This window comes from Crocodylus porosus, unplaced genomic scaffold (genome assembly GCF_001723895.1).
Source record: "Crocodylus porosus isolate Cpor-Errol unplaced genomic scaffold, CroPor_comp1, whole genome shotgun sequence".
NCBI lineage: Eukaryota > Metazoa > Chordata > Crocodylia > Crocodylidae > Crocodylus > Crocodylus porosus.
Window position 1 is genome coordinate 54,093,558 of NW_017728931.1, and position 13,132 is coordinate 54,106,689.

A 13,132-nucleotide genomic window follows, 5' to 3' on the forward strand; every position below is an offset into this window, starting at 1 on the left:
GGTGCTTGAACCACCTCCGATGGCAGGCTGTTCCAGACCTTGGGGGCTCGGACAGTAAAGAAATTCTTCCTTATGTCTAGCCTGAAATGGTCTGGCAGGAGTTTATGACCGTTCGACCTCGTCATCCCAGGTACTGGTGGTCACCCTGATAAGCTTATAGGTGGCCATCAGATCACCCCTGAGCCTGTGCTTTTCCAGGCTAAAGAGCCCCATGGTGTCAGGAGCTCAGGAGCAGGGCTGTACCCAGTTAGAGATGCCTGGTGAGTCTTAGGAAGGTATTGGGGAACCCATACTCTGTACCAGCATTGGGAGACTTGTCAGGGCCTCCTAATCCCAGGCCCTCTCCCCAGCGAGGTTTTCTGCTTGTGTCTCTTGAATCTGAAGAGGGGATGTGGGAAGTGGGGTTTTAGTTGAGCCCTTGTGGCTATAAGGAGCAGAGGGTATAAGGAAAGCAACTGAGTTCTGCAGAAGGTGGTAGAAGAGGTTCACTGTAAACTGCTAGCTGTAGGGGGTGGGATATAGAGTACTTGCGCTGTAGGCCCAATGTCTCTAATCCTGGCCCCATTGAATTCAGTAGTTGAATTGTGATTTATTTCAGTCAGACTAAGACCTGCCTTGCTGAGCAAGGTCACCAGGCCTTACAGTGATCCGTATAGTATTGCTTTGCTCCAACTGAGCCATTTTGTGAAAGCCTTTGTGAGGTCAGGGACAAAAATCAAAGGTCAAGAATCTTTGAACCCGGAGTGACCAGCCCCTGATGGTGGTTTCACGTGCTCAGTGCTTGTGGCTTGACTCACTTGTGCTTGTTTCTGTTGGTTGAGCCATGCTCTGATCCCCCCTGTGCAAGGGGCTGTCCTGTGTGACTGGCTCTCTCTCGCCCTGGCAGAGTGCTCCACGGACCTGCAGTGCATTCCTGCTCCCGTTGCCACTTCCATCCCTGTGAGTGAGGGGTTGGCCCTTTTGCCCTCCGACTTGGATGCAAAGGGCCTACCCACCTCGCTCCCTGCTGCCAGCCTGCTCCCTTCTCCAGACTGTGTCTCCCTGCCAGTGCCTGAGAGTGTGGAGGACTTCACAGATGGGGACATCATTGGGGAAGAACTGGACTCTCTCCTGGATTCCATTGCTGATGGGTCACACTATCCTCTAGTAAGAACTCGGATCACATGAATCCCTCCATTCTTATTTTGAATCAGTCCTTTATAGCTTTCTCTCCCCTCTACCATACTGCCACCCATTCTTTCAGAGGAGTGCACTTGATGCCTTTCTTTGCCTACAGCTGGCTCATATGCCTCTAAGGAGCCTATCAGAATTCTTGGCTCACCATACTGCCTGTTATGAGATTGGTAGCTCTGGATGGAGCTGCTGATCCCCAAATACACAGTGATAGCATTTTACCTCCTTTTCAATGCCTGGATGCTGAAGCAGACATAAGGTAGATTCTCCCCTTGCCCTAAAGGGCTATATTTTCTGGAGTGACATCTTGCTGCTGTAGCATTCACAGTCCATCAGCTTATCTCCCTAATGCAGGGGCGGGCAATTATTTTGGGTGGAGGGCCGCTTACTGAGTTTTGGCAAGCCATTGAGGGCCGCATGACAGGCAGCCCGGGGCAGATAAAAAAAATTAGAAAATTAACATTTGGGGGCCCTGCAGGCTGAATAAAAAGGCCTGGCAGGCCGCATCTGGCCCATGGGCTGCATTTTGCCCACTCTTACCCTAATGTATACCCTGTCCTCTCTTCTCCTAATATGCTGTTTATTTCCTTTCTTCTCTTGACTTGCAAAGTCTCTGGTCCAAGGAACCATCCCCACCAACCTGCCTACTGAGATGCCACAGCTGATCCCTGTGTTTCCGGGTGGAACGCCACTGCTGCCCCCTGTGGTGACAGCAAATATACCAGTCTCCACACCACTGCCACCTGCCTCCTTTGGCCTGGTGATGGATCCTACGAAGCAGCTCTCCTCCTCCTCTGTCCTGGATGCCTTTGAGCCAGCACCACCAGGGGGAAGTGGTGGCTCCACTCTGGATTCTCTGGATTCACTAGATCTACTCCCATACCCTGAGTCACAGCTCGATGCACTGGATACCTTTGGGACTAGCAGGGGTTCATTGGACGCCTTGGATTCCTTTGCCATCGGTAAGTACAGAGCACAAGGGTATAGAGCTGGCAGGTTTTTTGTGCCATGAAAGGTATGAAAGGGCTTCTGGAATACTGCTCTTGATGTCTCTCTGATGAGGATAAGTCTATGTCCAGAGAAGAACATTGGAAATAAGTAAACTCTAGAGAAATGTTATGGATAGAGGAAGGACTCAAGGAACTTAATACACAGAGCATGGATAACTGGTAAAGAATTTTGGTGGGACGATTTGATGACTGATCATATGTCAGTGGGGTACATTTACCTATGTGGAAAAGTGGTTGTCCAAGGTTATCCAAGGGGTGGTATAACCAGAACCAGGTCTTAAGGAATCTTAGTTAGATCTTCAAGGGAAGGTATTAACCTTCAAAGTGGAGTGGTAGAAGTCGTTTCATTCAGAGTCCTTTACAACAGAGTCATGGCACATCTACTGAGTGGCAAGACCTTCATCGACAGTGACATAGATGGTTTAATAAGTCTTTGCCATCTCTGATTTCCGTTGGCAATACATATCATATATCATATCTCAAAGAGGACTTCAAGGGTTCTAACGTTTTATGGAGTTGAATTATGGACTGAGACTAGGTAAGGAGCTCCAAAGGAGCTGAGCAATCACTGTGTGTCACTGGATGGTGAAGCATCACATTCAGGATGTGATGAAGCAGTGATTAGTGCATCAGAGATTGGCTGGGCAAAATTTTGGAGCATCTAGTCTCTTCTGTGCTGAATTCCTTTTGTCTCTGGCTGTTTTGGTGGCTAGACCTGGACCCATATTATTGTTGCCTTCTTGTGAGAAGCACCAGATGGGCAGCTTGGAGTTGAGTTCTGTTGCCTTAGGGACTTTCAGAAAAGGGAAGATTTATGGAGGTTTTCAGGACCAAGCAGGAGGCTTGAAATCCCTGGAAGGATGAAAAAAGTAAACCTGTGCAACAAGCATTAATGTGTGTCTCTGTGATGAGGACAGCTCCTGAAAGTAAAGTGTGTGTTTGGGTGTTTTTTTTCTTTCTCTCTTCAGAAGAAACTGGCACTCAGGAACTGCGACACCCTGCTGGCAACCAGACACCATCTCCTGTGGTGAGTGAGCTGTTGCCCCAGGATGATGTACCAAAGTGCCCAGGAGCCAAGGTAGTGGTGGTGGGGCAGGACTACTTCTGAATTTGAGGTCCTGTCTTAGTCTATCCAAAACCCTGGTTCCCTCAGTTTCAAGGCATGGAGCCCCTTGCCATTCTGCAAAACCTCTTTCTAACTCTCCCAGTGTGTGGCAGGGCTGGGCAGAGGACTCTCTCCACTGGTGAATTCTCCTCCCCTTCTTTGTTCCCTACCTAATATAAATGGAATAAGTGGAATGACACAGAGCTGGAAGGGACCTCCTGTGTCAGGTAGTCTGGTTCTCAGTTATCATGCATCCCTCATATAATAATCCTGTTTAATAAATGTATCAATCTCCTAATTAAAATTAGTCACTGGTTTGCCCCCACTGCTCCTATTGGAGGTCTGTTGTGGAGCCTCTACCAAGCTGTCACATGTCTCCGTCACATTGGGTCACCAAGTTGGGGAGGAGCACTTATGTCCTATTGGTGGGGTAATGTGCCTTTCCATAGACTGGGTTACTGAGTAGAGCCTCTATCCTTTGCATTTTCACCTGTTTTTTTTATTGCTTCTGATGCATGGGTCAGTTTCCCCTCAGGTTGTGGCAAGGTGAAGCCTTTGGTTGAGGTGCCTTCCTTCACAATGAGTTCTGCTTTTGAAGGCAAGGGAAGAAGAGAAACACTTTTACCATTGCCTAGGAAGGAAGACATCCTTTTTTGAGTGTGATACATTTCCTGTTGGGTGTACCTTGAACATCAAGAATGTAAAGTTAATTCTGCTACTTCTCTGGTGTGTCTGCTGCTGGTGGTGGTCCTCTTGTGACTTTGATCCTGAGTGTCTTCAGGGTGCAAATCAATGGCAGAGCCAAGAATTAAAGACTGGGGAGCCAACTACCCACTGCCAGTGAGACTTAGAAGATAGAGATGTGCTTTATTGTCTTTCAGGTCAACCTCAGTGGGGTAAGTCACCCTGCCGTACCCAAGGTGACTGGGCTCCTGCTATCTCAGGCAGAGTCAGCAATGCCCAATACAGCCCTGCTCGTGAAGAACCCACTTGCATCCACTCACCTCTTCAAGCAAGCCTGCCACATCTGCTACCCCAAAACAGGTGAGGTGCCCCTTGTGACACCCCGAGCAGTTAACATGGTTGGGGATCACCCTCTGGCTGATCTGGTTGTGCTTTCGCATAGGCCCCAAAGCTGGAGATTACACATACCGGGAAGGTCTGGAGCACAAGTGCAAGCGAGATATACTGCTAGGGAGACTGCGAAACTCTGAAGACAAGACATGGAAGAGGATCCGACCTCGTCCCACCAAAACCAACTTTGTAGGATCCTATTACCTGTGCAAAGGTGATCTGCAGGGGATGGGTCTGCTGCAGGCAGGGACAGGGTGATGAAACATGTGCTGGCAGAGGTGGGGACAGGCTTTTAGTGGGCCTTGTTCTCCCTAGAGCCTTCATCAAGCAGTCACTAGGTTTTAGGGGTTGGCTGGTGGGATCCAAACAAGAAAAGAGACTGAGGAATCCATGACACTGTAGGAAATGGGAGCCTTCAGAAGTAGAGTAGCAGGTAGCGTTCACATTGTGAGTATAGGACTGCTTGGAAGAATGATGCGGTTGTCTGATAAGGAGGTGATCAATGGTAAACGAACAGCAGGATGCTTCCTAGGATACATTCTTGGTCAAATGCAATGTTGCAGACTGAGGTGCGCAAACAATGCATGCCCGCAGAGGCTGGGGGGCACAGCGACCACCTGCAGGTGGCGGTGTTGGTGGTGGCAGTGAGCATGGAGCTGCAGCCATGGCGGCTGTAGGACCGGACTGAGCGGGGAGCTCCTGCAGGCAACCACAGCGATGTCAGCAGTGGGGGTGGGGTAGGGATGGTGAGTGCTGACCAGTGGTCAGTGACCATCCGCAGATGCTGCTGGTGGTGTCTGTGGGGAGGGGTGGCGAGCAGTGACTGCCTGCAGGTGTCGCCAGCAGTGTCGGTGGTGCTTTTCGCAGGGGGTGTACAGCCAGTCTCGGGGTGCAAATGCACCCATGTGCACCCCTATGCATCGCCAATGATGGGGTGGAGAGACTGATGCTCCTCCTGCCTGTTCAGTTACCCCAGTGCCACACGGGTGCTTTGGTTTTATACTGTCTCAGGGAAGAACCCACCCTGTTGTAACTAACATCACTTCCTATGGCACCAGGACCTTCTCTAAAAGTCCCTCATCCCTGTACTGAGCAAGCCAGACATCACTTAGTATTTGGGATGTGACAAGATTGCTCTGAGGTGGTGTATCTACAAGATAACTGATAAGGTGGAAAGGCCCCAGAAGCTATGACTTGAGGTTTGTCTACATGGGGTTGCTCATAAAAGTTAATTCAGATTAATTTCTAAAGTGGATTAGCTAAACTATATTAAAGCATTTTGTGGACACTTCTATATGGCACGGCCAAAGGGACAATTACCTTACTTTAAGGAAAGGATGTACCACTTTTTTGAGCACACATCAGCTGCTCCGCTATAACTGTTCCATAGCTAAACCACAGTGATCTGCCCCTGAATAAAACAAATAGTAAATTATGAGAGTTTAGCTTCCCCTTACCACAGGCTAGAGCAGACAGACAAACCAGTAGATTCAATTGAGCTGGAGTAAGTTCCGGCCCCCCGCCCCCCCCCCGAACCTTTTTAAGTGGTATTGTTGTTTAGTTTGTCTGCACCATCAAGAATTTGGGGTAGTTTAATTCACGTTAGAGATGTCACTTTTCAGATGTCATTTTGGATGTGAATTAAACCAAGCCGAAATTTAAGATGACTTACATTTCGGATGAAAGTGTTCATGCAGGATTATTGTGGTTTAGTTTATTCTAAATTCATACCTTGTAGTTAATTTGGATTGACTTTCCAAGATGTGCCCCTCTATACGAGTTCTTGGGGGTGTGTCTTAACTCTTCAATCTCCTGCTGATTATCTATTGTGAGGAGCAGATAGCAAAGGGCAGTGGGAGGTGATGGGAGAGGGCTCAGTTTCTGACCCAGCTGCCCACCCTGTGTGGCGTGTGCTCTTTATTGCTTTGTAGATATGCTTAACAAGCAGGACTGTAAGTACGGGGATAACTGCACCTTCGCGTACCACCAGGAGGAGATCGACGTGTGGACAGAGGAAAGGAAGGGTACCCTCAATCGCGACCTCCTCTTTGACCCGCTAGGTGGCCTCAAGCGGGGCAGCCTAACCATTGCCAAGCTTCTGAAGGAACACCAGGGCATCTTCACCTTCCTATGCGAGGTATCAGGAGAAAGGGGAGGAAGAAGGGAGGGAGCAGTCATTTTTTTTGTGATTTATGCTATGTCCATTCTCATCTATGGCTGGGTTGTTGGTTCATCCTACCATGGGACCTGCCCTCAGAAGCAGCAGTGCCTCCAAGGATGGTGGTAAAATAAAATCACTCAAGAGGCACCTGAACAATTATATGATCTTGTATGTAGGAGGGGGTTAATCCCTGCCTCTACTCCCTGCAGGTGATCAGCCCACTCTCTGAACCACAGAATGAATTACACTTGTTCTTTATAGCTATAAATTTAATTAATAATCCAACTTCGCCCCAACTGTAATAGATGGTGTCACTCTCTTGAAGTCAGTAGAGACATTGACTAAATTAGCTGAGGATTGACCCTATCGTAACCTGAAGCAGGTTTGCTGTATGTGTAAAAGAACATGCCTTAGTATGCTCATTCTGTTTGTAAATTTCCTCGTTGTTTTCCCCTTGTTTCTATTCTTTTGGGAAGAAGGGACTGACTAAAACTCTCCCAACTGCAATGGAAAATGTAGTTAAAATGTCAGAAAGAGGCAAAGAAGCCCCAGAAGGCCAAGGTTCAGACCCCGTGAGTTAAGTCTATATGAAAAGCTGCCAGTCTGTGTGAAAACTGTGGCAGTGTTCCTTCCTTTTTTACCAGTCCCTAAGATTTCTCATGATGCTGATTCTTCCCTCCCCAGATCTGCTTTGACAGCAAACCCCGCATCATCAGCAAAGGGACCAAGGACTCTCCAGCTGTCTGCTCCAATCTTGCTGCCAAACACACCTTCCATGACAACAAGTGAGTGAGCTAGCTCAGCCCTGTCAGAGCCACCATTTGATTGCCCTGGGCACATCTACACATTCATTAACGTGCAGTAGTTATTGTGCATTTTTAATTTAGTGCTTGCTTAATGAAGTACTAACTAAATGCATAGTAACTAGAGTTACTGTGCAGTAGCACTGGCATACAGGTTTTTAGTGACACTTACTACACAATAGCTTAATACTACTGCACGGTAGCATATTAGCAGAGCCATCCCTGTGGGGGGGTGCAAATCAGGGGCAACTGCCCCAGGCCCTGCACTTTGGGAGGTCCCACAATGCTGGGTGGAGCAGCCAGGGTGACTCAGCGTCACCGCCACCGCCAGCTTTGCATCCAGCTGCTTGCTACCTGCTGCTGATGCTGCCAATGGTGGCAGCAGCTTCTTCAGGTCTGGGGCACGTGGGATCAGAGCGGGGGTGGGGCTCCACACCTTGCTTGGGTCGATCTGCTTGTTAGCATGGGTTTTGCTTGGCATGCTACTGCACATTCGTTATTAGGCTACTGTGCATTAAGTGTCCCCTGCCAGTTACCTCGGGCACTTGTTTGTTTCTTTCTCATACTCCAGGTTCCCGCGACATGAAAGCCCATGGTGTGATACGTTGCCTTGAGGGTTAGTCCCCTACTGTCAAGGGATCCGAGGCCTGATCAAAGCCCAGTGGAATTCACTGAAGTCTTTCAGTTGACTTCAGTGGGCTTCAGATCTGGCCTTAGCTGCTGGTATTTGCAGCATGTGAGGTCTGATGAACCCACAGTGGGGCATCATCAGAGGGCTGAGGGAGATGCAAGGCATTTTTCCCTGCACTGTCCTGTAGTTGCAGGAGGGTTTGGATTCCCCAGCACATCTGACTAGTCAGTGAACTGTTGGATAGCATGTCTGTCAGGATCAGCTTTCTGTGTTTGTTATCACCACCCCACAACCCTCCCCAACTCAGTTCCCTGTCCTCGCCCCTCTCCCCTCATGTTGGAGTGAACGGAAGATGGAGGGATGAAGGTTCGGTCCATTGATGTCTGGTGTTTCCATGGCCTGGCCTTTTCCCTCTGCAGGTGTTTGGTTCACATTGTGCGTTCCACTTCCCTGAAATACTCTAAGATCCGCCAGTTCCAGGAGCACTTCCAGTTTGATGTGTGTCGGCATGAGGTGCGTTACGGCTGCTTGCGTGAGGATAGTTGCCACTTTGCTCACAGCTTCATTGAGCTCAAGGTCTGGCTGCTGCAGCAGTATTCAGGTAAGTATAATGCTGAACACAGCTTGTTGGTTTAGGGGGAAATAGGGAGGGGGTGCACATCCAGGCCTTCTTTAGCACACTTGCTCTGCCCCTGGGGTTGGCTGGGAGGACTGGTGGGGTACAAGAAAGTATTTATCCTCCCTCTCCATGAGGAGGCAGAAGAAAGACCAGGAGGTGATCTGACTGGCACATTGGCCCTTTCAATATGATTGCTAGGATTGTCTGTGCAGAGATGAACCTGGGAATTGTAGTTTCCATGAGTCTTTCCCTCATGACTGTACCTATTGGTTTAAATGTTCATTAGGAAGAGAATTCTAAAACATTTAAGTGATTTATGTCACAGTGGGAACTTGAGTCTTACAAAAAATATGTAGAACCTTTGACAAAGTTACTTCTGAGTGGCTGTAAAACAGGGGCGGGCAATTATTTTGGGCTGCTTACTGAGTTTTGGCAAGCCATTGAGGGCTGCATGACAGGCAGCCAGGGGCAGATAAATATTAATTTTCTAAATTTTTTAGGGGCCCCGTGGGCCAGATAGAATGGCCTAGTGGGCCTCATCTGGCCCCCAGGCCACATTTTGCCCACCCCTACCGTAAAAGAAACAGAATACTCCGAAAAATATAATCCACCATCCTCTTAAAGACAAAGTTCAGTTTAATCCCTTACATCAGTGATTACATCTTTTTAGAGCCAAGGCACCCCTTGTTAGATCCAAGGCAGCCCTCAAAATGCCAACTCTTGTTTTTCACTTGTTTTTTTGACTACAGAAAAATAGTATAGCAGTTCTTCTGTTGCAGAGAACTGAGAGAGACCACAGCAGGTCAGAATGTTTGTAATACTGTGGATTCCTATTTTAAATGTCTTAATTTATCTTGTAAATCATGTTTGTAGACCTAACAGTGCTAACATTGCCTGGCTCCCCACAACATCTTTGAAAGGATCTCAAGGCACCACCGGGTGCCGCAACCCCCTGCTGAGAATTCCTGGCTTACATAATGGGAGTCCCATATCTGCTGTGCTGTTTTGTGTCTTCTCTCTCTGGGAGTCTGACCGTTTTTCTGATTGCCACGGCCAACCAAGTGGAGATTTTTTACAGACCTGCCAGTGATGAGGCCTGTCATTGTAAATTCATTAATGTGAAACCCAGCACTATGTCTGGAGTAGTTCAGAGAAGAGATGCTTTGAAAAGCTCCTAAAACTGTGGCAGTTCCACTTGGTCATTGTACAATGTGGGGAAGCAGATAGATGTTTGCTTCCCTCCTAAATACTTGTATTTTGACTTGTACAGAAGTACTCACAACCTCTGTAATATTCAAGCACTTCTCAGGTCTTTAAAATCAAAATAACCAATACAGAGTCTTTCCCTCTCCCACACACACATACACACTTCCCAGATGGTCAGAGAGAGTGCTGGATGCATTTCTGGGATTTTTGTCTCCCTGCTGCTTCTTTTGTTTGAATAACTGATGGAGTGATGAGAAAAGGAAATGAGTTTATTACTGTAATTGTGAGGGTGGTAAGCTTTGTGCTTATCCCTGTCTCTTGAAAGTGTGAGTGCTGTTATCCAGCTGTGTTGCCATTGACCATTGGTGATCTGTAAGGCAATAGCAGTGGTTTGTAGATTGCACTGATTGAGTCTGTTTCTCCTGAAGGAAAGGTATACTTGGGTGGTGAAGAATAAAGAACATCTATCAGATCATAAAACTAAGGTTTTATTTGCCAGTCCCCACTCATTCAATCACATACAAATATTCATGTAAGTACAGCAGTGCCCGTACAGAGAAGCAAGTCACCCAGCCTTCCCTGGGAAGTCTAGCAGCGTGTTGGGCTTTTCTTTTATCTCGCTGATCTTTTCCAAAAAATGAACTTAAAGCTTACCACTTTGTCTAAAGCAGCTATTTAAAACACCACCTTCTACATCTAACTTTATTCCAAGAATTGTCTTTGCTTCTTTTTCTGGATCCAGACAATTAGAACAGGACAAGATGCCCCCCTGACCCCCATTCTGAGAACAGAGAGGTCTGTTCAGGTATAACTTGGTTTTCCTTTAGTCATGCAACAGTGACTGAACGTAGGTCCCTTACTAAAGATGAGACCCATCAGCCTTTTAGTCATTCAAGGGTGGGCCCATCAGAACCCCCTGCTTTTCCATTACAGGTTTGATTATAAGGGTGCATGGTGGTTTCGGAAGAAATGTTGAGGGTTGAGAGTGATCCACTGACCCAAGCGGTTTGTAAATCGCTGGCCTAGAGGTAATCTATGAAAGGTTTGGTTCCTGGTCGCTCCTGATCCTCCCCTCATCTCTCGTCCTACTGGAGCATAGCTGCCATGGGAGGTCATGGTAGCAGAAGTAGAAATGATCTCTCAAGTTGATAGGATCATTCTCATGGTGGATTTTGCCTAGTAATCTGCTCACTGGAAAGATTGGTAGGAGTCACTAAGGAAACCTGTTTCTATACGATTGGCTACTGCATTTTGTAGGCACTTGGGCTTTTATGGGGCCTGTGGCTGTGTTCCTAGAGATGATGGAGCTCAATAGTCAAGCTTGGAGAACACCATAGCCAGTCTGTTACACTCTCCCAGGTGGTAAGGGGTGTTTTCTGCTACCATCTATAAACAATGAGGAGTCCAAAATACTTCAAGGGAGTTGTCTTCACTAGTGGACGATGTTACAGAAGAAATACTGGCCATCTTTAGGTTTCAGAGTTAAGAATTTACTGAGATGTTTGGAGTGGTTCACACCTCTTGAAGCCCTTCTTTGAAGCTGTCTGCATACTCTCAAGGAAGTGTCACAAGGAAGTGTCAATCCTCAGTCAGAGGAAGGGCACACTGAAGTACTCTGGGTTAGAATACAAGGCAGTCGAGGGGAAAGAGACTTAACAGTGGGGGTCTACTACAGACCACCCAACCAAGGGGAAGAGCTAGACCAGGAATTCTTAAGTCAGCTCACGGAGGTAGTTAGGTCAAAGGACGTGGTCATCATGGGTTACCTGAACTTTCTAGACATCTGCTGGGAAGAGCAGTCAGCCAGGTCTGACTGCTCACATAGGTTCCTAGCCTTCATCTAACCCAGGAGATGCACAGCCCCACCAGGGGAGACGCCTTGTTGGACCTGGTACTGGCCACGGGCGACGACCTGGTGAGGGGGCTGTGGGTGCTCGACCACCTGGGCGACAGTGATCAACCCCTGCTGGAATTCACCATCCAGCGCAAGGTGGCAAAGGCTTGCATCAAGGCAGCAGCCCTAGATTTCAGGAGGGTGGACTTCAATGAGGTAGGGAGAATAGTCAGGGAGGCACTGAGGTCCGAGAGGGGAGGGGAGCCAGGTGTCCAAGAAGAGTGGTTGCTCCTTAAGGAGACGATCCTCTAAGCCCAAAAGGAGGTAATCCCAACACGGATCAAAGGGAGCAGAAGGGCACAAAAGCCCCTATAGCTCACCAGAAGCATCTGTGAGAACGTCTCCTAGCTAAAAAGGGAGGCGCACACCCAATGGAAGAGAGGGGCCGTCACCAGGGAGGACTATACTGGGATTGCTCGGGGATGCAGGGAGGTGGTCAGGAAGGCCAAGGCGGAGATGGAACTGGGACTAGCTTCCCGGATTAAGGACAACAAGAAGTCCTTTTTTAAATATATAGGGGCCAAAAAGAAGGTATTGGGTAACGTGGGGCCCCTGCAAGACATGCTAGGAAATTTGGTCCTCACACCAGACGACAAAGCTAACCTATTTAACGACTTCTTTGCCTCCATTTTCCTGAACAGGGACTAGATCAGCCCCCCCACCGTGCCCTCTCTGGAGGGACTGGATGTATTTAAATCAGCTGGTCTGGACGATCTCCACCTGCGAGTGCTGAGGGAATTAGCTGAGGTCATTGAGGGACCCTTGGCACAGCTTAACGAGCACTCGTGGTGCTCTGGTGTGGTGCCCGAGGACTGGAAGAGGGCCAATGTGGTTCCTATCTTCAAAAAAGGGAGGAAGGAGGACCTGGGAAACTATAGGCCAGTTAGTCTTACCTTGATCCTGGGCAAGCTTTTTGAGACAATTATCCTGGCACATGTCCACAAGGGGCCAGCGGGGGAAGTTATACTTTGGGGCAACCAATGCGGGTTCATTAGCGGCAGGTCCTGTCAGACCAACCTGGTGGCCTTCTATGACCGGGTCACCAAATCCTTGGATGCAGGGGTAGCAGTGGCCAGAGTCTTTCTGGACTTTAGGAAGGCCTTCAACACTGTCTCTTATCCTGTTCTCGTTCAAAAAACTGGGGGACTGTGGCGTCGACACCTACACAGTCAATTGGGTTGCCAACTGGCTGGAGGGCCGCACCTAGACAGTGGTGGTGGACAGGTCATTTTCGACCTGGAGGGATGTGGGCAGTTGGGTTCCCCAGCGCTCAATCCTGAGGCCTGCACTGTTCAACATCTTCATCAGTGACTTGGACAAGGCGGTAAAAAGCACCCTGTTCAAATTTGCTGATGACACCAAGATGTGGGGGGATGTGGGCACACTAGACGGGAGGAATAGGCTGCAATCAGACCTAGACAGGTTACAGGGGATGGGCGGATGAGAATAGGATGGG

At 48.4% G+C, this 13,132-nt stretch overlaps 1 protein-coding gene across 3 annotated transcripts in view; it reads left to right on the top strand.

The window, feature by feature from the left end:
- ZC3H7B (zinc finger CCCH-type containing 7B) overlaps positions 1-13,132 on the top strand; it is a 65,391-nt gene that overhangs the window by 26,214 nt on the left and 26,045 nt on the right. For all 3 annotated transcript variants that reach the window (XM_019544999.1, XM_019545001.1, XM_019545000.1), the window contains exons 9-16: positions 887-1,146; positions 1,784-2,135; positions 3,152-3,210; positions 4,170-4,332; positions 4,415-4,576; positions 6,294-6,499; positions 7,208-7,308; positions 8,377-8,558. In XM_019544999.1, the coding sequence (XP_019400544.1) occupies positions 887-1,146; positions 1,784-2,135; positions 3,152-3,210; positions 4,170-4,332; positions 4,415-4,576; positions 6,294-6,499; positions 7,208-7,308; positions 8,377-8,558 (1,485 nt within the window). The remainder of the gene's footprint in view (positions 1-886; positions 1,147-1,783; positions 2,136-3,151; positions 3,211-4,169; positions 4,333-4,414; positions 4,577-6,293; positions 6,500-7,207; positions 7,309-8,376; positions 8,559-13,132) is intronic.